Source organism: Myxocyprinus asiaticus, chromosome 30, assembly GCF_019703515.2.
Source record: "Myxocyprinus asiaticus isolate MX2 ecotype Aquarium Trade chromosome 30, UBuf_Myxa_2, whole genome shotgun sequence".
Lineage (NCBI taxonomy): Eukaryota > Metazoa > Chordata > Actinopteri > Cypriniformes > Catostomidae > Myxocyprinus > Myxocyprinus asiaticus.
The window spans coordinates 2797316-2824650 of record NC_059373.1 but is presented as its reverse complement, the minus strand read 5'-3'; the positions used below and the strand labels follow the sequence as shown (position 1 = coordinate 2824650).

The window sequence follows — 27335 nt, the reverse complement described above, 5'->3', positions numbered from 1 at the left end:
AACTGTTATTGTCATGCCAAAAAAAAAAAAAATCACACCAAAATGAAAAATGTAAAAAAATAAATAAAGAAAAATGAAAGAAAGAAAGAAAAATATTAAAATAAATGAATTGAGAAAAACAGGTGTAAAGGGAGATTATTAGGTGTATTTAATACTTCCTAAATAAGTAATATGAAGTAAAAAAAATTAAATGATGAATACAATTAATTAAAAAAAGTTTACTCTTCACTTCATTTTAATTTCATTTAATTACATTGTTGTATAATGTTTATTTTATTTTATACTGTGATCTTTTTTAATATCACTTGTTTACATTTGCACTATTGTTATTGTACCTTTAATTATTCTTTATGTATCATTTTTATTGTACGCAGTTATGCTGCAAATGCTTTGTCAAATCAAATGTACAGTTACTGTCGTGCCAATAAAGCACTCCAAAAAAACAACCAAAAAAACCAATGAAATGATGAACATTACACACTGAAGTTTTAAAGGGACAGATGTGTGTTAGTGGGTCTCCGCTCCAGATCTCTCCTACACTTGATCCACCCTTTCCAACAACCCCACCTAAACCCGGTCAGCAGATCATCTGTGTCAGACTGCACATGACCCGAGCGCTCTACATTGAGTGATGACAGCAGACATATCTCTATATAATCTCAACACTCAAAAACATTCAATACTCGATGTGTTATCATTCAGAACATGCAGCTGAACGGCTACAGCGATATGACTGCAGACAAACCTTCGATACTGAAAAGAGCCATTCATGATGATGACATCACATAAAATAATTATTATTCTTTCCATGCGTCTACTCTCTGATCTCTGCTACAGTAGTTTACAAGACTCTCATTTGAAGGGTCCGTTGGAGCGCTCCAGAGAAAATGATCCTTGAAAGTTTTTAATGACTTCCTGGAACTGATTCAGGAAATCATCAAATCTTAGTTTCTGAGAAGTGGAGAAAACAGGGACTGAATCCAAATTCACAAACTTCAACTACACACTGAAAGTAGCACTATACTAGTAATGAGAAAGTACATACTTTTCCTGCATACTATGTAGTAATGTCAACATACTATTGCGTACTGTTTGCATGCATGCAAGCAAGCATTAGCATTCAGCTAATATTGATAAATGCACAATTTGTAATTACTTTCAGTTTTGGCTGTTATACTTTCAGTTAAGTCATAATATTAGCGAAACAACATGCCAGAAAAACCCACCAGGAAAAGTATCCCATCCCAGCACCTGACATACTACAATCTGAGTCACATTTAAGTCAACATGAAACGCCGTTCGCAACCCATTTTTCCTTTGCAATTTGACGTATTTCTGAGTGAAAAAGGATATTAAACAAGAAAAATTTGTAGGGTGGGAATTAATTTTATTCATCACAAGTGACTGCATCGTGAAAAATGGTCTTAATGTGACAGGTGGTTGAAGGAGACGGGCTTGGTGATGTCAACCAAAAAATAAAGTTGTTTTAACAAGTGGTAGACCTATATATTGGTTTTATTGATTAAACGGTACCGATAATTACGTTTTGGAACTATTGGTTATCTGCAAACTTAAACCTCATCTGGTGAAATATATATATACATATATATGTAAGGGATAATCCACAGCTAGGTGTGCATTAAACAAATTTAAATGCACGACGTGGAGGCGAAGAACCACCCAACGCGAAGCAAAAAGCGTATTAATATCGAACGGTGATTAAAACTGTCCGGAACTACCTGTGCATTCAACGGTTTAAACTGCACACATTTCAGCCAATCAGAATCAAGTATTAGAACAGCCCATGGTGTATATATATATATATATATATATATATATATATATATAAACTATTCATCGGGTGAATATATAGGCTAAAAAAAGCTTAACTGAACCAACAGAGCCAAATCGGCATCATTTCAAAATAAGAGTCCCTTGAGTTTTTTGGGCTTGTTTATAGTTAAGTCCCTCATTATGCACCAAATCGTAATTTTTTCTGGTTATTATTGGGATTTTGGTTGCACAATAAACTGCATTTGGGATTTTATTAATTTTGTACTCTTGTAGCATCAATGTCCTTGTCTGTCATATTAAGTAAAGACTACAAACTTTTTTTACATTCTATAAATCCATTTTTAAAACTATCGGCCGATTAATCGGGTATCGGCCTTTTCCACCACCTTAGTTGTCCGTATCGGCAAAACCCACTATCGGTCGACCTCCAGTGTCTACATTTATTACATGCTTTTGAAATATTCTAAAAATAAACATTTCATGCTTTCGAATGACATACATCGATGAAACGTTTACAATGGGACCAGAAATATCAGTTAAGCACATTTTGTAAATTTGTATTCAAAATTTTCATTTTCATTATTATAGCGTGGACAGTATTCGATTTGAGATAAATGCCTTTTAATAAAATTGTTAAATTGTAGTTCCTTACGAGAGTAGATGGCAGATTATGGCTAATGAGCTCAATTTCTGAGTAGACGATTGTCATAGCTGCAGGGACGATTATTCGTATTACCCTTTTAAAGAAAATCAAAGCAGCGAAATTCATTCGCTTCGAGAGAATGAACCAGATCCGGTTCACACTCCATCCTAAAATGAGATCATCTCATCACCTACTGCCTTAAAACACACAAACACCCGTCCAACGATAATCCAGAGATGCCTGCACCTCAACAGAGTCAGAACAATAGTGACGGCGGTGTAGGTGTGCTAGTCTGAAAGTAGAGCTGACGTTCTGACTCAAATGATGACAAAACACTCTCCTTACCTCCTCTCTGAAACAGAGTCTTATCCGATTAGAGAACAGCTCTGGGCTGTTCCAAAAATTTCCAAATGCACAAAAATGTCAGTCTGGGAATGGAGAAGCTTTCTGGAACAGTGACATACGAGGACGATCCGACCATTAGAAAATCAAAGGCAGACATGATTCTTTGTAAAACATCAAAATGAGAGCAATTAGATTGTTAAGAAAGAATGCAGGATGGAATTGGGTCGGGATTTTCCAGCTCTGAGTACGGAGAACATACTGAGGGAGGAAATTAGGCACAAAATATCTGCCTTTATCTAGTCTCCGCCACAGACGGCACATCAATAGACAGTTCACAGATCGTTTAATACATACTGCACACAAAATGGCAAGTTCCAATCTAATTGTCTGTCTTTATGTAATTTCTGCGAGTCAGTGTGCACAGGTTTTGAATTAGTCCATCTGGAAACAAAGTCATGTTTACGAGTTCACACGATGCTAAAATAGGTACTCCTGAGGAAGAACTACACACACATTTAATTTTATTTCAATTGAACCACTCTATGTTAGCCTACCACCACCAACTAGCCGGGTCCATTATAACACGGGAAAACACCGTTAATTAAATGCATTGCTGTTGTTTTCTTCAGTAGGACTAACAAATAAAATTATGCATATTCACAATGCATTTTTGTTTTGATTTTTAGGATGATGTTTAAATAACCATTATCTATGAAGCAAAAGTTTCCATTTATTGAAAAAGGCTGACATTCAAGCGTTTCTTTGCCGATGGTAAATTCATGAGCTAACAGCTATAACTTTAATACGGACATGCATTTTGCATTATTAGATATCCTTCTACTACACATCTCAATGTAAAAAACACAATGCAAAGAATAATATTAACAAGGTTAATCATAATAACGCTCACTTTCTTTACACTAAACAATGGTGCAAGAAGTGTCTCTTTACGCCTCCTGGCGGCAATTTTGTGAACGAGATGTACAAGTGGCTGGTGTTTTTATTGCTGTTTCAATCCCCGTAATAGTGAAGGGTCATTCTGGTTGACTACCTACAGTAGTAACTGAATTGGACAAAGTTTGTGATGTTCATGACATTAAACATTTGAAAAGAGTTTTGTTTGAGACACTTAGCAACAAGTAAACTAACTTTACATTCAGCTTTGCTCTCAGAGTTAGGGCTGCACGATTACGACAAAAGTCTTATTTCGACTAGAACTGGCATTAAAATACTTATCGTGAGTGGAGCAACTGCATGCCATATTCTTTATGTTGGCTACACATCCAAAACAAGCTGAGAACTGTATTCCTAAATGACATTATTGCTGTTTTATGCATCAGGAAATCGAGACTACTTACCTAACTGGACAACTTTACATTGGCCCTCTCAGAAGCATAGTAAACAAAGCTGTTATTCAAATTTCGAATAAATCGTACACAGAAGCGAGCAATTGACACATCAAATTGATTAACATGATCAACCACTGCAAAAAAACATATATTAAATGGAAAAATAATTGGATGCAACATCGTTAGACTGCTATAATAGATTAGTTCATTGTGGCAGCTGTAATTGTAATCTCGATTATTTATTCGATTAATTGTGCAGCCCTAGTCAGAGTTATATCTGAGAATTTCAGAATAACCCCCACTAAACATCACACAAAAACGAGCAAAGCAGACGCTCTTTTCCTGCCTAAGTGGGGCGGTTCTTAACCAGAATAAGCTAGAATGTGGACCAGACTTCATGCGGATAGTCAAAAAGGCTTTTTATCTTTCAAAACCGGTTCTAACATCATCGTGCAGGTTTTACAGCGGTCCAGCCCGTTTCAGGATTTCTATCAAAAGCACAACTTGCAGGGGGCCTGGGTAGCTCAGTGGTAAAATACGCTGGCTACCACCCCTGGAGTTCGCTAGTTCGAATCCCAGGGCGTGCTGAGTGAATCCAGCCAGGTCTCCTAAGCAACCAAATTGGCCCGGTTGCTAGGGAGGGTAGAGTCACATGGGGTAACCTACTCGTGGTCGCTATAATGTGGTTTGTTCTCGGTGGGGCGCGTGGTGAATTGAGCGTGGTTGCCGCGGTGGATGGCGTGAAGCCTCCACACGCGCTATGTCTCAACGCGCTCAACAAGCCACGTGATAAGATGCGCGGGTTGACGGTCTCAGGCACGGAGGCAACTGGGATTCGTCCTCTGCCACCCGGACTGAAGCGAATCACTATGCGACCACGAGGACTTAGAGTGCATTGGGAATTGGGCGTTCCAAATTGGGAGAAAAAAAAAAAATCAATGAGTGTGTTTACATGCACAACAACACACTATCCAAACTCAGCTCATTCTAAACATCTCGAGTAATCAAGAGTGCTGATATTAAAACAATATTGGCAATAAACAGCAGCTTGCATGCGTGTGAGGAGAACGACGCTCTTTTCATTGGGTTCTTCTGTTCTGTGAGTGAGCATGAGTGAAATAGAGGCGAGTGAATGGAAGCTACAGCTGCTACATGGGGCACATGGGCCTGGTTGCACTGTGGGTAGAGACAAGACGACATAAAATATGCCATCTGTGAGGATATAACTCACTTTTTAAAGGCTGACATGGACTCATGCCCTCGATAAACGCAGAGACACACACGTACTTTGTGTAAAAGTACAAAAGCAGGTCATGTACACAGATGGACACACAAATTTAGAGGTGTGTATTCAAACACTCGTCCTGCCGCAATGCAACAATCACTAAAAGCATCTCCATGGCAACGAGGGTTGGAGCTGCCCACTGTCCATATCCAAATAAGGTTGGTTCAATTTTACATTGTGCAAATACCCATACAAATTAGGGCTCTGCGATATGGCTACAAAAACATGTCTTTTGCATTATCTCAATAGCTATGTATTTGCTCGGGAACGGTAAGAGCAACTATTATTTCAGCCATTAAAGCCAAACAGATTCAAAAATCTAGTTAAAAATAACAATGGCATATTTTCCACAGTTTTTCACTAAATGAACACAAGGAAGAATATTTAATAATTTTTCATTTACTGTATTTCACCAATATACAACAACACATAGTATTAAAAACATTATTTACCTACACACCTGTATATTTTAACTAAAACTTCTTTTGTGAATGAACAGATTGTATGTTTACCACCCATTCACTCTGAAGCACACACAGACCGTGTAAGGTGTTTAATCAATACATGTAATTAAATTGCAGCCTGTTTACATATGACCATATTGCGACTCTGATGTTATTTTGATTGATGTTTGCAGCTCTGAAGAATCGTGACATGAGTCTAATATCACGCTCTTTTAGGAAACATAGTAGCCAAATAAAAAGCACAATTGAAATCATCATGATTTGCATAATATTGCTTAATTTTATATCATAAGCAATCATGAATATGTGCTATATTGCCCAGACATAATAAAAAAATATGCTAGCGAATTAATAACTTACCTCCACTCATCCTGTGGGCGGTTCTGTTCATACTTCTCTCTCACGTGGGACACGCCCATATCTGGGTGGAGCCAATGGGTGACGCCCGATGGTGCGTGAGTGAGACGCAGCCCGAAACACGCCACATGCTTCACTTTATGAATGTCCACAATCTTCTGTATGATTCCCTGCAGGCAAAACACAACGTCTCGCAGCTCAGTATCACAATTTATGGCCATAATATTCCTATAACACACTGCATGCTACAATATATAAAGTGAATTATAGAATCGTAAAATCATGAGACTGTTATTAGATGGTTATAGCATAATGGATCAGACCTTTAAACTGCTGTGCAAATCAACCTCAACCTCCATGAGACTAAGTATTCTCATCACATAGTTTTACTGCAGTGCGGTGTATTTGCTGCATATGTTGCTCTGGTCAGCAACACTGAAATTAAGAGTGCACTATCCAAAACGATGGGAAGCAAAAAAATATTGCTGCAAAACCCAAACTCTCTATTTTTGATATAGAAACGGGCAATTTATATCTCAAATTTTTTTTTTGAACAATCCAATTCAAATACACTATATGGCCAAAAAGTTGTGGACACCATATGTGCTTGATGAACCTTCAATTTCAAAACCTTAGGCATCAATTTCCCCCTTTGGTGCAATAACAGCATCCACTCTTCTGGGAAGGCTTTCCACTATACTGTATGTAGTAACATGGCTGCAGGAATTTGCTCTCATTCAGACACAAGTGCATTCCTGATGTTGGGCGATGGGGCCTGACTTTCAGTTGGTGTTCCAATTCACCCCAAAGGTGTTCAGTGGGGTTCAGGTCTGGGCTTTGTGCAGGCCAGTCAATTACTTCCACATCAGACACAGTAAACCATTTCTTTATGGACTTTGCTTTGTGCACAGGGGCATTGTCAAGCTGGAATAGAAAAGGGCTCTCCCCAATCTGTTGCCATACAGTTGGAAGCACCGAATGCCCTAGAATGCCATTGTTTGGAGTAGAATTATGATTTACCTTCACTGGTATTAACGGAGTAACCAAACTCTTTAATTAGAAGGGGGTGGCCACATATTTTTGGCCATATAGTGTATATCATTTACAAGGAACGGAGATGAATAAACCATTGAAAGCTCAAGATGTACCTAAATAATTAAAATGGGCATGATTTAAAAACATTGCCAGATTACTACCTGAAAATGTAGCATCAAACTAAAGACATCACATATACAGTACGTAAATGCTAATTTTGTAATTGACAGACTTAACGGAGTTAAACGGTTGACCAGCTGTTTGTTATGGGCTGGTTAATCTGAAAGTGAAACAACAGTTAATCTCCCATTAGAATAATTAAACACTAAAGTCGGCCTCCATTGGCCAGGTTTAATGAGATCACTACTAGCAAACGAAATGTGCTAGATATGGAGAGACCACTAATCTACAGTATGGTGTATTTGTGCAAATGATGTATTATATAAACTATATATGATTCACACACAATTCTAAAGAATAAAAAAGATCTTTCATGAAATAATTTATACAGTACATAATAATATAATAACTACGGCTCTGACATCACCAAGCCCTGAATGCAAATGTTTTCAGTTTACATGAACTTAGCAAAGATTTATTTCACTAACATGACATCGAGAATTTGTACTTCCTGCGACGAAATCTTATTTACGATTAACCATTATGTATAATTAACCATTTTAGCAGACGTGGCTCATTTCTAAAACAATCGTCCTGTTTAAAACCGCACTCTTCAATACAGTGAAAGTTTTGATTGTATTGCAAAGACAAACATAACAGCTACATAATTTTCTCTATTCATTCTTCTACTGGCATATAAACAGAGCGCATCATGATTTCTGTTTTTAATCTGGTCCGTACAAAGCTCAGGAGAAATACAATCCATGCTGCAGGAAATCTGAACATCCCGGTAAAGCTTAAAACGTTAACATACATGACCGACCCCGAGCGAGTGACAATCTTTCACTGTCAGCCGGTCAGTACGTTTAGCTTTGCATTAAACCGGATGAATGAAGTTTCTGTGGTTGTTTAATTTGGTCCTCAGCCAGACAATGTTAAGAGGTCAGTGTGGAAATGTAAGAGGTCACCAGAGACCATCCGATCAAGAGGAACAGTGTGCTTATCTTCCTGTGAATGTGTTTGCAATAATCCACTAAACACAGACTAAGATCAATATAACAGTTGCGTCTCTAATAGAGTCTCACGTCTGTCTGCACTCTTGCCATTCAGAGTTGGGAAACAAGATATTAGGCTAATGTATTCAAGGAATTCAATTGCTTAGACATCAGTCTAGGGAAGAAAAATGAAACCTTTCAGTGAATTCCAAGCCTCAAATCTATTGCATAAATTAAATTCATAACTTGGATGGAAACATTGCTATTGTATTCTAGCTTTAACCACCTTGAAAAAGTTAGTCTACCAGGTCAAAGCCAGATCCACCAGTCAACTGTCCAGCTGATCAACCATCCAGACCAGCTCAGACCAGCTAATGACTATAAAAGATCAGCTTGGACTACCTACAAACCATGCATCTGGATTTTTAAACAGGGAACACACCGTTTCGGTTTTGGTCGTTTTCTTACCCTAACATCGGTTGCGTCTCCGTAGCGGATGTTGCTGGACCAGGTGCTGTGCTCACTGTTGCTCTCGAAATGATGGAAGACCTTCAGGACCCGATCAGGGGCTCCAGGGGCCCGCTCCGTCCCCGCGCTGAGTCGAGCCTTGGCCCCGCCCCCCAGGGTGTGGTTCGGGTTGGGGTCCAGGAATGCCGTCGCCATGCCTTTTCTGTATGCTAAGTGTCTGTCATATTCTGTTCAGAAACAAGAGAAACGGAAAAGCGGGTTATGATGGAATCTAAAAATCTGAAGTTTAAGTTGGAAATCGCTAGGCCTTAACTTGGAAATCTTTATTTGGCATGTCAGGTTCGATTGCAAGACACCCAAAAACCAATGTCGTTTAGCGTAACTGACATCAAACATGACGTGACGCAAGTATCAAGCATTATCATAATAAAAGAAAATACTTTCACAATGTATTTAATGACTTTAAAAATGTTGTAGGTGTAACATCAAGTAAAGCTGTTTCACTTGATTTTTATGTGATTACATTTTCTAAATAAGTTCCTTATTTAACCTAATTTAGTTAATTATAAATGATTATTCCAAACCACTACTTCATGTTTCAAAGTATCTTTTTAGATATATTTTTTTTACTGTCTCAGGACAGTTACACCACTTAAGAAAAATGTCTAAAGGACTTTGAACTCATGTTCATCAAAGTAGAGGTGTATAGGGGGCCTGGGTAGCTCAGCGAGTATTGACGCTGACTACCACCCCTGGAGTCGTGAGTTTGAATCCAGGGCGTGCTGAGTGACTCCAGCCAGGTCTCCTAAGCAACCAAATTGGCCCGGTTGCTAAGGAGGGTAGAGTCACATGGGGTAACCTCCTTGTGGTCGCTATAATGTGGTTCGCTCTCGGTGGGGCGCGTGGTGAGTTGTGCGTGGATGCCGTGGAGAATAGCGTGAAGCCTCCACACGCGCTATGTCTCCGCGGTAACGTGCTCAACAAGCCACGTGATAAGATGCGTGGGCTGACGGTCTCAGACGCGGAGGCAACGAGGATCCGTCCTCCGCCACCCGGACTGAGGCGAGTCACTACGCCACCACGAGGACTTACGAGTGCATTGGGAATTGGGCATTCCAAATTTGGGAGAAACTTTCATATAATGAAGAGAGACTGATTTGATTTAGAATGTGTCCCCCCCAAGCCGAGAACATTTTCCTTTCTTTCTCAGAGTGCGAAGAGTGTTGAGTGCCAGACGTCAAAATATGGCAAAGTGTGAACTACGTGATTATTTCGCTCTGGAAAAAAGTGGCATTATATGGAGCAGATGAATTCAGAGACACCACGCAGACGGAGAGGCGTGTGATGCTACAGAAAAGCAGTTTCCTCCATCCGTTAACTTACTGTTAGCAGACGAAGATCATTTATGTTTACATTTCACACTTTGGGACTCATCTTTGGCACACTGAGTTACATTATGTCAGACTGTGTGAGACACATCAGACTTCACAATTGACAGCGCTGTCTGTTTACGTCATCTGGCCATCGTGTGATGAACTTCTGGTTTATGTGTTGCTCATGTAATTCCTGTGGGTGAAGTTTACTCTGTGTAAACAGTACAGATAGTTACATCACATCCCTTGGTTTACAGATAATTCCTTCTGAAAACACACATAAACCAGTCTTCTTACTAAAGGAGTAAATCTCACAAAAACCATTTAGATTTCTTTTGTGCTTTGTGACATTATTTTCATGATAAATATGCACATTTCAGTTTGATTTTAGGGTGAAATATGAGCTCGACATGTCCTAAGGAAGTTTTGAGAGATTCAGTAACAGCAGATGTGTGTGTGTTCTCTCTCTCTACACACACACACACACACACACACAAAAAACATGAAAGCTTCAGCGAATTACCCGTTACACACTCACAGTCACGTATGACATACAGATCTGAATAACTCCAGCATACCTGACACCATATAAACACAACTCAGACTGTCTGCCTCATAAATCATCAACAGATGACAAAACAGCACACACAATAAAAGACATTTAGTGAGTAATGATCCAGCAGACGCTTTTATCCAAAGTAACACGGGGAGGAACTTGAGGGCATTAATCCAACAACCTTCAGCTCTGAGCTTTAAAGGGATAGTTCATCTCATCATTTACTCACCCTCGTGATATCCCAGGTGTTTATGACTTTCTTTCTTCACCAGAACACATTTGAAGAAAAACAGAAAAATATCTCAGCTCAGTAGGTCCTTAAAATGCAAGTGGATGGTGATCAGACTTTTGAAGCTCCAAAAATCACAATTAGTCAACATTAACATCATCCATACACCTCCAGCGGTTAAATTAATGTATTCTAAAGTGACATGATCGCTTTTGGTGCGAAAATGATAAATATTTAAGTACTTTTTTTAACTCTAAATCATCGCTTCCGATCAGCCTCGGCATGCGTGTGTGACGTGGAGTCGCGAGTTCGAATCCAGGATGTGCTGAGTGACTCCAGCCAGGTCTCCTAAGCAACCAAATTGGCCCGGTTGTTAGGGAGGGTAGAGTCACATGGGGTAACCTCCTCGTGGTCACGATTAGTGGTTCTCGCTCTCAATGGGGCGTGTGGTGAGTTGTGCGTGGATCGCGGAGAGTAGCATGAGCCTCCACATGCTGTGAGTCTCCGCGGTGTCATGCACAACGAGTCACGTGATAAGATGCGCAGATTGACGGTCTCAGAAGCGGAAGCAACTGAGACTCGTCCTCCGCCACCCGAATTGAGGTGAGTAACCGCGCCACCACGAGGACCTACTAAGTAGTGGGAATTGGGCATTCCAATTTGGGAGAAAAGGGGATAAAAACAAAAACAACAACAACAACAAAACTAATTTAGTTTTTTGTTTGTTTACTTTGTGTTTCTCAAGTTCCAAGTAAAGAGAAATTATATAAGAGGAAGAAGTTTTCATTAATAAAATACTTAATTCACTGACTGGATTATTCAAAAAAAGGCATTACAATATACTTATTTCATATACAAACCAATTTTTATAGATTTTTTTGAAAAATGTAACTATATTGTGATGTATATCGTTATTGTGATATAAAAATATTAATATCGTGATATTAGAGTTTGGTCATGTCGCCCACTGCTAACGCTACTAACTTTTTAATTTTGTTTTTTTTGGGGGGGGGATTTTTCCCCCTTTTTCTCCCAATTTGGAATGCCCAATTCCCAATGCACTCTAAGTCCTTGTGGTCGCATAGTGATTCATCTCAGTCCGGGTGGTAGAGGACAAATCTCAGTTGCCTCCACGTCTGAGACAGTCAACCCACGCATCTTATCACGTGGCTTGTTGAGCGCATTGCCACGGAGACGTAGCACGTGTGGAGGATTCACGCCATCCACCGCGGCAACCACGCTCAATTCACCATGCGCCCCACCGAGAACAAACCACATTATAGCGACCACGAGGAGGTTACCCCATGTGACTCTACCCTCCCTAGCAGGGCCAATTTGGTTGCTTAGGAGACCTGGCTGGAGTCACTCAGCACGCCCTGGGATTCGAACTAGCGAACTCCAGGGGTGGTAGCCAGCGTATTTTACCACTGAGCTACCCAGGCCCCCGCTACTAACTTAACTACATTTTACAGTAACGTGACAGCAGTTCAGCAATTTTCACAAATGTGCAGCTTTTCCAGTAACAAGCTTCTGTTTCCAACGAGTAGCGAAGCGTGACCACACGTTACATCACTGTTTTCTCATATTGTACTGCATAGTGTGCAATGCATACGCAGCTTTACAGCCGAGCGAGATGAGGCAATAACCAAACGCACGTGAAACAGCGATGGAAGGTCCAGAACATTTAATTGAACTGGTTTGTTTGCACGATTCATGTATGTGAACTGGTTAAAAGAAATGATTCACCGATTCACTTATACAGTATGTTGCGTTGGGAAATCCAATCCAAATCATTTCAGTGAACTGGTTTGTCTGGATGTTCACGTTAATGAACTAGTTCTAATAAACGATTCGTTGACGGATGCTAATTGATGATGTTTATTACTGTTTTCGACTCAGTTACATGAAGAGTATAAATGTGTTTGTTTAATGTTCAATATAGTATAAGTTGTAATTAGTTGCATTTAGAATTTATTTAATTAAAATATATTTATGTACATTTGAATGCTGTTTAATGTCACTATAATTGAGATCTGTACTGTTTTTGTGTCAGATGGCTTCAGTGCTTGTTGTGTAACTAACTATAATTTAAAAGAATAGCTTGACTGTAGTTTAACTGTATACTTTAAGTTGTGAGTAACGTGTAGCTTAACAAAGCACCGTTACAGGTTTGGAACAACATGAGGGTGAGTAAATGATGTCACAGTTTTCATTTTTGGGTGAAGTATCCCTTTAAGGGTTGCAAATCAACATGTGATCTTTCCATTAAACAGGCCGAATCTTCTAAACCCTCTGTGACACTAGTGTGCATAAGATTAGAGTCCAAAGATTTAATGTTAAGAACTTGAAATCTCTGCATCTGCATGCATTAGTGTGTCTGAATCTTTTAGTAATAACCAGAACTTGAAGGGTCACAGATGGTTGTTTATCCTTACTGTCTGTTTGATCTGTATTGTGTGTTTATATAGCTGTGCTTTTAAGCATTCTGTCTCTTGCTGATGGATCTAAAGTTATATGAGGTATTTTCCAGATACTGCTTGCTTTGTTTCTGGTTTCATCTTAGTAACAGACCATTGACTGATGCAAATTGCTCACAAAAATGCAGAGAGCTTACTCAAAACATCAAGCTCTAATCTTACTCGATGCAATGTCAGATGGTCTCTACTCGTCTAAGTGGATGGTTCTTGGTCAGAATAAGTAATTCTGTTAGTGAAAAGTCTAGCTAGGTGAGACTACACTGTATCTGCACAGGCCCGCAGCAGAAGGATTCGGCATTGAGTGATCAAAACTTGATTTAAAATTAGACTTGAACCAGATAGATTGAATTAACCAATTAAAATGTAAATGAGATAAACAGTTTTCATCTTCAAATCAATCTCTCTCGCTTCATGATTTCTGGACAAACACTAAAACACACACACACACACACACACACACACACACACACACACACAGTCATTAAGTCTGTTTGCCCCTGTCAGTCAGTCACACAAAAGCCACCAGATTAAGACTGAATGAGCAATTGAGTGATGGACAGAGTCAAGAGCAGGTGCACACACACACACACACACACACACACACAATACAATGAATTGCTTTACAATTAATCATTTATGTTTTATTCTTCTTCCACTTTAAGATGAGAAAAGCATCAGCAAAACAAATACATGTAAATGATGATGTTTTTAAAAATGTGTTTATGTACATGGAATATTAATTATTTCTTTTATGATCTATAATAGATGGAACAACAAACAGACAGACACACAGACAGGGCGGACGTACAGACGGAAAGACAGATAGATAGATAGATAGACAGACAGACAGACAGACAGAACGATAGACAGACAGACCAACAAACAGATAGTTCGAATGAGAGACAGACAGACAGACAGATAGATCAAACAGTCAGACAGACAGACAGACAGAGAGATAACACAGACAGATAGATAAGACAAACAGACAGACAGAACGATAGACAGACAGACAGACCAACAGACAGATAATTCTAATGTGAGACAGACAGATACATAAGACAGACAGACAGACAGATAGATAAGACAGACAGATAGATAAGACAAACAGACAGACAGAACGATAGACAGACAGACCAACAGGCAGATAGTTCAAATGAGAGACAGACAGATACATAAGACAGACAGACAGATAAGACAGACAGACAGATAGATAAGACAAACAGACAGATAGATAAGACAAACAGACAGACAGAACGATAAACAGACAGACCAACAAACAGATAGTTTGAATGAGAGACAGACAGATACATAAGACAGACAGACAGACAGATAAATAAGACAGACAGACAGATAGATAAGACAAACAGACAGACAGAACGATAGACAGACAGACCAACAAACAGATAGTTTGAATGACAGACAGACAGACAGATAGATAAGACAAACAGAGAGACAGAACAATACAGACAGCATGACAGACAGACAGACTGAATGACAGACAGACAGATAATAGAATGAAAGATAGAAAAGACAGACTGATAGGCATAATGACAGACAGACAGACAAATAAGAAAAACATACAGACAGAATGATAGACAGACAGACAGACAGACAGAACGATAGACAGACAGACCAACAGACAGATAGTTCAAATGACAGATAGACAGACAGACAGACAGATAAGACAAACAGAGAGACAGAACAATAGACAGACAGACAGACAGAATGACTGACAGACAGACAGAATGACAGACTAGCAAAAGAAAGTCCTATTCAGCATCTCTTATGTAATGCAGAAAACAAGACTGTTTGCATCCATGTCAAAATGCTTCCAAATCACCAACAGTGACAAACTGCATGAAACTACAAACTACAAGTCAGAGAGAGAGACAGATGTACCTCCAGCCCAGCACATGGGGAAATGGCTGCATCGTGGTTTCTCCATATAGGCGGCTGACTGTCTATCTGAACCCGTGCTAAGGGTCAGCCAGCACCCACCGCTCTCAAACACCCGCATGAGTGCCAGGGCAACGTCCCACCACACACCCAGACACTGGCCTCCTTCACGGGACACCTCACAGGTCCATGCGCGGGATAATCCACGACGGGCGCACAGATCCAAGCTACACACACTCCACACCGGGCTGCACCGTTTGGATATATCCAATTCACGCTGGGAGACCCAAAGAAGCCCAGACACAAATATAAAAGAGCAAACACGGGAATATAAATCCCGTCCTGATGCCTGGCGACACAACTGACCCAGAATTCACAGAGAGAGTCAGAAGTTATCTCATAAGAGACAGACGTGACGTCCTGAGAGAGACAGATGGTGCTTGTGTTGCTCTACCTCACAGAGCTGACTGAATCAGGAAAGGCCAGAGCGAGGCTCGAGGGGGCGGAGCCACTGCAGCCTCATTAATATGCAAAACAGACACTCATTTCCATTCAACTGTGGCTGTTTACCAAACGACTGCAGCTGCAAATCATCGCTGACCTGCATGGCATCTCTCTTCTTTAAAGTGCCAGTTTCTGTTACCCAGCATGCCCATTCTTTACACTGTCTCAAAGCACCAGATGTGGCATCCACATGGAGAGAAATCATGATGCCCTCTGGCTATGACTTCTCCTCAGAGGCACAGTGTAAAGAATAGAGGCAGTAAACTCACCCTGGAGCCTTCAGGCAAAATCAATCAATTACCACCAACAACAGCCATGTTACCCACACTAACCTCATCGATAAGAGCTGTGGTAATTTAAAACATCTAAAAGCAAGGGCACAGAACAAATATGGGTGGGATGGGAATTGTAAGGAATTGAACAATTCCGGTTCCTCTTAAAGATTCTGGTTACTTGACGATTCTTTTAGTACTTTTGAGAAAGAAATATTTGGAAATTAGTCTTTCTTTACTGTTACCGGATGGCCCCAGACACAGAGACTACAAGAGTGTAAATTGAATGAAATCCCAGATTCAGTTTATTGTGCTACTCCAATCCCAATCAATAATTACCTCTTTTAATTATAAAGAAGCCCGAAATACACATGAGACTCTTATTTTGAAATGTCTGCGCTCCCAGTTGTGAACTCACTGATGGCTGATTCGCTGAGAAAGTGAATCTGATTCAAACTGTTAACCTGAGCTCCTGAGTTCAAATCCTAAGTTCTTTTCTGGTGATTCATGAAAAAGATCCGGTTCAGAAGAGTCATTTGTTCACGACTCTCTCGCGCTGGGTTTGTTGTTCGTGCGGTGCAGCGAGCTCGTCAGAAACAGAACGGGTGAAAAGCAGCTCGAGACACACTGGTGCACGCTCTAAAGATGTATTCAATAACTCACAAGATGATATCTGATGAAACCGCATATGAACGCACACAACCCGATTGATTTAAAATTATTGTCGCAATCAATTACTTTTGGTCGCATTCGCGACAATTTTAGTCGCAATCTGGAGCCCTGGGAATCAGACTATACTGGTCACGTTGTACGTTTCGTGCCTTAGATTCAAAAGAACTGACTCATAAGAGTCATTTGTTCGGGAATTGGACAACACTGGTCACGATGTACGTTTCGCGCAGTAGATTCAAAAGAACCAACTCATAAGAGTAATTTGTTCGGGAATCAGACTATACTGGTCGCGTTGTAGATTCAAAAGAATCAGCTCATAGGAGTCAAATGTTCGGAAATCGAACTACACTGTTTCCGCTGTGTGTTTCGCGTTGTAGATTCAAAAGTACTGATTCATAAGAGGTATTTGTTCAAGAATCAGACTATACTGGTTGCAACGTAGATTCAAAAGAATCAGCTCATAAGATTCATTTGTTTGGGAATCAATCTTCACTGGTCAAGCCGCACATTTCGCGCTCTAGATTTAAAAGAAGCGGCTTATAAGAGTCATTGTTCGGGAATCAGACTATGCTGTTCGTGCTGTAGATTCAAAAGAATCAGCTCATAAGATTCATTTGTTTGGGAATCGGTCTACACTGATCCAGCCGCACATTTCGCGCTCTAGATTTAAAAGAAGCGGCTTATAAGGGTCATTAGTTCAGGAATCAGACTATGCTGTTCGCGCTGTAGGTTCAAAAGAATCAGCTCATAAGGATCATTTGTCCGGGAATAGGGCAACACTGGTCACGTTGTACGTTTCACAATGTAGATTCAAAAGAACCAACTCATAAGAGTCATTCATATGGGAATCAGACTACACTGGTCACGCTGTACATTTCACGATGTACACTCAAAAGAACTGACTCATGGGAGTCATTCGTTTGGGAATCAGACTAAAATGGTCACATTGTAGATTTGAAAGAATCGGCTCATAAGAGTCATATTGTCGGGAATCAGACTACACTGATTGCGCTGTGTGTTTTACGGTGTAGAGTCAAAAGAACCATTTCATAAGAGTCATTTGTTCGGGAATCGATCTACACTGATCCAGCCGCACATTTCGCGCTGTAGATTAAAAAGAATCAGCTCATAAGAGTCATTTGTTTGGGAATCGGTCTACACTGGTCAAGCTGCACATTTTGCACTCTAGATTTAAAAGAAGCGGCTCATAAGAGTCATTGTTCGGGAATCAGACTATGCTGTTCGTGCTGTAGATTCAAAAGAATCAGCTCATAAGATTCATTTGTTTGGGAATCGGTCTACACTGATCAAGCCGCACATTTCGTGCTCTAGATTTAAAAGAAGTGGCTCATAAGAGTCATTGTTCAGGAATCAGACTATTCTGGTCACGGTGTAGATTCAAAAGAATCAGCTCATAGGAGTCATATTGTCGGGAATCAGACTACACCATTTGCGCTTCATGCTATTCACCGCGGAATCCACGCACAACTCACCACGCACCCCACCGAGAGCGAGAACCACATTATAGTGACCACGAGGAGGTTACCCCATGTGACTCTACCCTCCCTAGCAACCGGGCCAATTTGGTTGCTTAGGAGACCTGGCTGGAGTCACTCAGCACGCCCTGGGATTAGAACTAGCAAACTCCAGGGGTGGTAGCCAGCGTATTTTACCACTGAGCTACCCAGGGCCCCCCATAAGAGTCATTTGTTCGGGAATCGGTCTACACTGGTTACAAAGTATCTTTTGTGCAGTAGATTTAAAATAAGTGGCTCATAAGAGTCATTAGTTTGGGAATCGACTACTCTGGTCACACGTTTCATACTCTAGATTCAAAAGAAGCAACTCATAGGAGTAATTCTTTTGGGAATCGGTCTACACAGGTCACGCAGTATGTTTCGCGCTGCAGATTTAAAAGAAGCGGCTCATAAGAGTCATTTGCTCGGGAATCGATCTACACTGGTCGCACAGCACGTTTTGCACTGTAGATTCAAAAGGACCATTAACAGAACCAAAAATCATGAGAATCACTTGGTTACGGAACTTAAATAAAAAAAATAAAAATAAAATAAAATAAAATCCAAAATAAAAAAATACAATTAAAATTCACAGACCCAATTAAAGTGTGTGCATCTCAGATCCCTGGTCAGAAGATGTGGGATGTGGGAGTGACAGCAGACAGTGAGTTTTAAGCCAGTCATTGGCTTTATCAGCAGGAGATCTCTCCAATGGCTTACGTCCATTCAGGACACTCACAGATGGACCCCAAAGAGCCTTTTCAACACAAATCCCTAAAAGTGAGAGATTGTGCTGGGCATGAACAGAAGATCTTTTATAGGATCTGACAGGAGTGTTCCTCTACGAGAGGAAATTCCAGACTGATTGCATTTACAAAGTCCAAAGTCCACTTAGAAGAATTGCTATTAAAACAAATCCAGTAAATTGTCTAGCAACGGGAAATTTGATATGATTCACATTTTACTTTTCCTTGGCTATGTTCAAAATAACATACTACCATACTACTAATAATATTTCAGTAATACACATCACCAGTGAAGTACATACTATTAAGCCAAAGTGTACTTTGGATTTTTCACACACAATGCACGTATGGTTGCCAAAATACGGGAATACGTGGTTTGTCCCGTATTTAAGCTGGTCAGACGATTTGTCACAGCGAAATCTTTCTAGAACGTTAATTTAACCTTGATATTCGTTGGACAGTTTGCCTACAGTGGGTAAGGGACCATATGAAGAGTCCAAACATTGTGCTAAAACTGTGGAGGGTGTGGTAAGGGACCGTCTGAAAACATCAGCCACTCTTCCCATCCAGTGATGGCCACTCATGCAGGCAGTTACATCAGGAGTTTGGATCTACAGTAAAACACAGCACCCTTCCTCTTCAAAATAACCCTAAAAAGAGAGAAAACGAGAGACAAAGGGGCTGCTGGGAAGGGAGGGGGATGCAGTGCTCTTCCTTTACAAACCCTTAAACATCCGGCCTGCTGTCTTCAGGACAAAAGCCTTTACAAACTCATTTTAACTCCACAGCAGGACGCCACACTGCACTGAGACACACTCCACACCCGGCCGCACGTTTCCCTCGTGCATGCCGACTACACGTAAATATGCGTGTGGTGCACGTGAGGTGTGTTATGGGGGTTGGTTGGGACAAAGTAAGCCTAATTATTCCTTTTGTGACTGAAAGTGACACAAACGTCAATGTATATTTCATCACGAGACAGTAAATAACTGAATATTGTAGGATGCACCATTTACAAAAATAATATCATGGTACATGCTTTTTGGACATTTACCATGGTACTAACATTATTTTTTTAGCCTTGTCCCATGGTAGTAGCATGGTATTCTTTGACGTACCTTGGAGCAGTACATAAAAACCATGGTATATACATACAGTAATCATGCAGTTTTATGGTATATATGAATGTAACAGGGTATTTTCATAGTACGAGTTTTTTTTCTCCCCTTTTCACCCAATTTGGAATGCCCAATTCCTAATGCATTCTAAGTCCTCATGGTGGCGTAGTGACTCGCCTCAATCCGGGTGGCGGAGGACAAATCTTAGTTGCCTCCGCATCTGAGACCGTCAATCCGCGCATCTTACTACGTGGATTGTTGAGCGCGTTACCGCGGAGACACAGCACGTGTGGAGGCTTCACGCTATTCTCCGCAGCATCCACGCACAACTCAGCACGCGCCCCACCGAAAGTGAGAACCACGTTATAGCGACCACGAGGAGGTTACTCCATGTGACTCTACCCTCCCTAGCAACCGGGCCAATTTGGTTGCTTAGGAGACACTCAGCACACCCTGGATTCGAACTCATGACTGCAGGGGTGGTAGTCAGCGTCTTTACTCGCTGAGCTACCCAGGCTCCCTCATAGTACAGTTTTAAAAACGCAGAAATATAAAACTATTGATTTAAAGAATATATTATTTACTTGATTTACTGATTTACTTAAATCAAGAGATTTAACGAAAAAGTACATTTTAAGTTTAAAATACATTTTAAATATTCAGATATAAGCAAATATACAGTATAAGTAGTTTGAGAATGTGACTCATCATCCACAGTGCATCATGGGAGTGGGCGGTCGCTACAGAGCTCTTTTGGTGCGCTTTGTACACCATGATTCTCTGATTGGTGGATCTCTCTTCAGGATTATGGGTAGTGTAGTTTTTCAACAGAAATTCTGCTGATAAATATGATTTTTTTAAAACAAAGTTGAAATAATTCAAACTGACAACTTTAGCAGAAACATTAACCACCAATTAACAACTTCAGAACTCATGGTATGTCTGTCTTTAAAGGTTTATAAGTTCTTTTTAAAAGTCAATTCACCTATGGAGAAAATGAATGTGATTTTTACTTCTGGAACTAGACTGTAGCGCTCTATAATGTACTACTACCATTCAACACTTATCCACGACCGATAGTGGACTTGGCTGATACCGATAACTAAGGTGGTGGGAAAGGCAGATTAATCGGCCGTTAGTTTTTAAAATCGATATATAGACTGTAGGGCTGGGCAATGACAATGTTATCAGATATCAACGATGTCTGACGTCCGACGAAGCACTATTTCTAAGTCTTTCTTTACTTTGATGGGCACATAGAGGCTACAAGATTCCAAAATGAATAAAATCCCAGTAGCCATTTATTGTTCAACCAAAATCCCACTATTTCACCTCTAGAGGCCGCTGTTATACTGTCGAACCAATGCATTCTGTAAAATCCTCTAGTGTCGGCCACAGAGGAACATGTTGCAATAATAATAATAACAATAACAACTATCAGCACTGATTTTTGCTGATAACAGATAGTTCCAAAAAGCAACTATCGGCATTCGGCACCGATTAATCGGTAACACCGATATATCTGTCTACCTCTAGTAAACTGTGCACAATATGCAAATTTCTTTTTATTTCCAATGTAACGAATAAACCAAAAGAAAATACTTGACTCATTATTTGACCAGAAAAAAATGTAATAAAATAACTATTTTTATTTTTGAGAAAATAGCATGGAAACGGCTCGTTAAATTTAACATGCAATGTAGTGAGGTTATGCGGTGACAACGAAGCATTCTGCATTTGAAACATTTCTCGTTGCATACTGCATACTGTTTCACATACTATTTTAAAATAGTATACAGTAAATATGTAGCAGCAGGAATGCGCTAGTATTCCATTCCAAGCATAGCCATTATGTAGACTGAAGATACATGAAAGCACAGCTGTAGAGTAATTGAATAAATTATGTTCATAAACTGTGAAAGACAGTAAACATTTGCATATTTAATATGACACCTGCTGGTGAACTCAGGTGCAAATCATTAATGTTGCAGCAGCACAGAACGCTGCAACTAGGCAACTAATTGTTTTTTGGGGGGGCAGGTTTTGACGCAGACTAAAACATATGGGAAAAAAAATGCGATGAATGTGAATGGTTACTGGAGCTAACATTCTGCCTTTGGCGTTCCAAGAGAGAAAGTCATTCCGGTTTGGAATGAGGGTGAATAAATTATGACTCATTTTCGTTTGAACTATTCCATTAACACAGAAAAACAAACAGACCTCACTCCTTCATTGTAATGCCTCAAATCTAATGAATTATAGTATAAGCATTGAGCCTCAAGTCTTAATTATCATTCCTATTCCAGGAGAACTACCGCAGTAAAACACAAACAAAAACAAATCGAGTTTATTGCCGCAGCATGAATCGTCAGTGATGTCCATATGATGCTGTAGTTTCTATGGCAGCAGAGAATATGAGGCCCCCAGACGGTCGAGGTCTGTCCCACACGGCGCCTGTAGGACAGTCAGGAATGACTGTCGAGATCTCACCCTAATGAATATTAATGTTGAGACACTGACAGGCAGAGTGTTAATGACTCATCACATCATTTCCTCTCGTTACCACTGCAAACGAAGATCAGTGAGACCCCAAACTAATGAATCAAAACCTCAACTTACACACCCAAATATGAAACACACACATAAAGACATGCTCACCCACGAACACCCACACACGTAACAATAAAATAACAACAAAAGAAACTTTTACAGTTGCCCAAGAGGCTTTTTTTAATATACCATATTTCTGAGTTGTTATGCTGCTTACAAACAAGTACAATAGTATTACCATGCATTTTGGACACTACCCTGCTAATATAGGTATATAATATGGTATATGAACATGCTAATCATGCAGTACTATGATATAAGTAGCATAGTATTAAACAGAGGTTAAATTGAGATGGAACGGTCAAGAACGGTGTCCCGGCACCTCTGTTACAAATAAATAAATAAATAAATTGCCTGTTTGTTTGTCTCTACATTCTGTTTCAGTTTTTTTAAGCATTCCGTCCCAATTTAGCAAAAGAGCTTGCTAGAAACCAAATAGTGTTGAAAGCATGCAATTTCTGATCATCGAGTGTATCTGAAGCCGAGACTAAAGTTAGTTGGACCTTTTAGTTTTAGTTTCAGTAATATGCTTTAAACCTTGTGTTGTGTTCATTTTGTTCTAACACATTTTTTGTTCCCGGTCAAAAATGACCGGCCCACTAAGATTGTTAATAAATCTCTCCTACTGCATATATTATCCCAAGATATCATACTGCATCTTTTTATTAACTTATTTTTAGTAATTATGCCAAGTTTTGTACTCTTTCTTTTTTTTTTTTTTTTTATACACATTTTAAAAATATACATTATTATTGATAGAATGATTCATTGAACTGCGGATTTTAAAAAAAATAAATATTTACGCAATAAATTAATAACCACTTGCTTGATCTGAACAAAATAGCTGTCATTTTAAAGCCTAGAATCTGGACTTTACAATGCATATTTCTGATCCTACAAATTCTTAAATAATGTTTTTTAATTTGCTCACAAAAAATAAAAAAATTTGCAAATTTGTTATCACAACAATTATATTCAGAGGTGGTAAAACCATAAAAAATATGAGATAGCCATGTGTTATATATCATTGGAAAGGTCTCAATTAGTAGAATGTAATGAGCAAATTTGTTTCTCTCAGAGGCCAAACTGCAGTGAGTATTAGTGTATGAAATTCCCACTGACACATAAATATAATAAACAGGAATTGCTTTTTGTCTAATTAATTATCACGTTTTTCCTTATTACTTCCCGAAACAAACATATAACATAGACAATGACGTACCGTAACTTACAGCAGACTATCCCAATTCAAACGAGCCCAAATGCAACATAAGTAGATCTTGAAATATTCCTCAAACAGTGTACATGGAAAGACAATGCACGAGAGGGCACTCAATGATGTGTGTGTGTGTGTGTGTGTGTGTGTGTGTGAGAGAGAGTGTGAGTGTGCGCACATGTCCGAGGACTTTGTGTGTGTAAACACACATCCACATATATGCTCATCTAAAGTACTGGGATGCTCCTGAACACTTAATATTTCTGTATTTTGTAGTCTAATCCATTCATTTCTAATGGCCGGTCATTTTTGACCGGGAACACAACAAGTGTAACAAAGTGAAATAAAACCAATAAAATGTAAAGAAAATGGTCAAATTTTTTGGTGTTTTCAGATACAATATGTAAACAAAGTCAAGGAATTTTATTCCAATTGGATTAAGTAAAAAATAAAAAATAAAAATCGTAAAAAAAGACAAAATAAGTTATCAGGGTCAAAATGACCGTAACACAACATAAGGGTTACGTTTAGTTTGATTTTCCACAGCACCTTGAAGCAAAAAATGTACGTGAATTCAAAAGGTTCCAGATGCTTCAATGATAAAAAACAACAACTATCCAATGTAGACATGAAATGAAACCTGCAAATACGTAATTATGTTAAATCTTAAATATTTGCAATTATGTAATAAACGAACTTTGTGCATGTGGATGAACATGTATGTCGGCCGACCACCAAAGACCCAACTTTAACCTGCGAATGATATCTCAAATTCTGTGGCTTGTACAGAAAAAGCATGCTATTCATTTTCTGAGTGACTGGACTTACTATTTTTACCTGGCGGATAATAAAATGGACTCACATTAAAGGAGAGGCAGAGCTCAAATTTAAGGATTTTTTCTGCTGGCCTGGTCAGACCCCCCCAAAAAGAACATACAATTATATTTTTCATTACATGTAACATTTCTTTACAATAAACTAGCTTTGCTGAAATACTATGGCATTTACTATGTAAAATTACTGATGGTTAGGGTTAGCTATCCATCACTAACCCTAATTTTCACCCATTCTTACTGATGCCTCCAAGACTATAACTAATCACACCTTAGCAACAGCATAGCAGTGCCCTAGCAACCACCCAAAACACCCAAGCTGTTGAGTCTTAAACGGGCAAGCAACACATCAATGTAAAAATCTAGTATGTTCTTCTGTTCATCTACAGGTTTTAAAATCGTGGCATGTCAGGGGAGGTGCGGAGAATTATGATAAATTCACCAAGTAAAATCAAAAGAGAAATAACTACAATAAAAATGTACTGTGAAGAAAAATGAAAATAACTGGCTTAATAGACCATTGTCCAGCTTAATAGACAGTAGCTCTATGGTGTTATATTTCTGTTTAATGTCCTGAACGCAAGCATATCATGGAAAGCGCATCTGTACCGGTTGTGTGAGCGCGAATCTCTCTGAATTTAAGGTTATTGATCATTATTGGCGAATTGCTCCATTGCCTGAAATATGATGATTTTTAATAATATAACACTAGAGGACAATACCTGATAAAACTTCAAATAAGTAGCCAGAATGTACTGCTGTTTTTAGTGGAAGAACATTTTATTTTTACATTTAGCATAGGCTATTTTCTGTATTATTTACTTGGCTATTGTAAAGGCCTATATGAAACATATTTGTATGTAAGTAAAATAAAAAAAAAGTCTTGTCAATTTAGTGAGTGGGTGGGTTTACTGTTTAACACATTGAAAACCCCTGATCTACAGCAATCACTACCCACAATAAACCAGTCCAGAGAGCACTCCTCTTCCTCTCTAAGGACACATGACAGAGTCTTCATGCATGCAAGTGGCATCTCAGACGGTTTAGGGTGTGTGATGCGGTTTAAAAGAAAAACAGCACATGACGGGAGGGAATTTATGGAAAAGTCTCTCACCTGTGTAAAGTGAAATTCTGGAAATATCTGCAGAAAGAGAGAAAGAGAAAATTAAAGGTCAGTATATTCCGTCATCTCAGCACCTTTAGAAAGCATGTGCTTTTATAGGTCAGTCCTGATCTTTCCGGGACAGACACACAGGATCAATTGCGCCCCCTGCCTGCGGTGCAGAGCAGCTCTTATCTGGGACAAAAGTGCAGCCAAGTCCCCCAGCATTATCATGCAAGCCAAATTAATATATTTTACATATTCATAACACACTGAGAATACTATTAGCAAACAAGGCCCAAACCTGACCTGTTATTAGACAGAGTAGTGCAAAATAAGTGCAAAATATCCTTTTATTTTTTAACCTCTCTATTTATCATTTTCATCTTGCATTTCTCCTTCCGTGTGGCTCTCATAAAATGTTGGCCTGTTCAATCCATGTTCAATGGAAATGATACATTGTTAAAACAATAAAATAGCTGTTGTACCTCTTTGTAATTCCTGAGCAAAACAGTGAACTGGTGACAAAGGCGCGTAAGTATCAAACTATCAGTCTCAGTCAATAGTTTTAAGAGAGGACACATTGAGGATGCATTTGGACAATGATGAATCAGGAGAGACATTTGTAACCGGACTCAGCGCTGGGATTCTAGTGAAAGTGAACAGGAAGCGTTACAGCCACACGAGCGGGAAGGAAACGACACGTTTGCAGGTGTCCAGTTACAAGGAAAAGCGTTATCAAGTGTTAGACACTTGCAGAGATCAATAAGCAAAAAGATGAATCACAAAGCCTCTTGAAGTGCATCTACATCTGTATGTGTGTGTGTAGGTGGTGAACTGTTTAAAGATATTGCAACCAGATGACTGGTTTCTTCTAAACACTGAGTAATCAACTCAACATGCTTTTCGCAATTCTGATCTTAATGTTCTGTTTTTGTGATGCGCGGATTCACGCTAGTTCTGTTCCGAAACCTAGTGAGCAGTGTCTTGGAACCTTATTGTAAAGTGTTTCCAATAACTGTAAGTAGTTTATACATTTTTTAGAATAATTTAATATATGGTGAAAGTTTGGCATTTTACAGTTTGATACATGTTTTTGTCATTTTGCACATTATCGTCAGCTTGGCATGCCCAATTCCCAATGCGCTCTAAGTCCTCATGGTGGCGTAGTGACTCAATCCGGGTGGCGGAGGACGAATCTCAGTTGCCTCTGCGTCTGAGACCGTCAATCTGTGCATCTTATCACGTGGCTTGTTGAGCGCGTTACCTCGGAGACCTAGTGCATGTGGAGACTTCGCGCTATTCACCGCGGAATCCACGCACAACTCACCACGCACCCCACCGAGAGCGAGAACCACA

The 27335-nt window shown here is 39.5% G+C and overlaps 1 protein-coding gene across 20 annotated transcripts in view; it reads right to left on the bottom strand.

Moving 5' to 3' along the window:
• LOC127420662 (focal adhesion kinase 1-like) overlaps positions 1-27335 on the bottom strand; it is a 103980-nt gene that overhangs the window by 46961 nt on the left and 29684 nt on the right. For 15 of the 20 annotated variants that reach the window (XM_051663091.1, XM_051663093.1, XM_051663092.1 and 12 more), the window contains 3 exons: positions 25989-26015; positions 8856-9082; positions 6241-6407 (listed from right to left, as the gene is read on the bottom strand). In XM_051663091.1, the coding sequence (XP_051519051.1) occupies positions 6241-6407; positions 8856-9082; positions 25989-26015 (421 nt within the window). Of the gene's footprint in view, positions 1-6240; positions 6408-8855; positions 9083-15389; positions 15762-25988; positions 26016-27335 lie in introns of those variants that run through there. The other 5 variants (XM_051663096.1, XM_051663097.1, XM_051663108.1 and 2 more) reach the window with 4 other exon arrangements.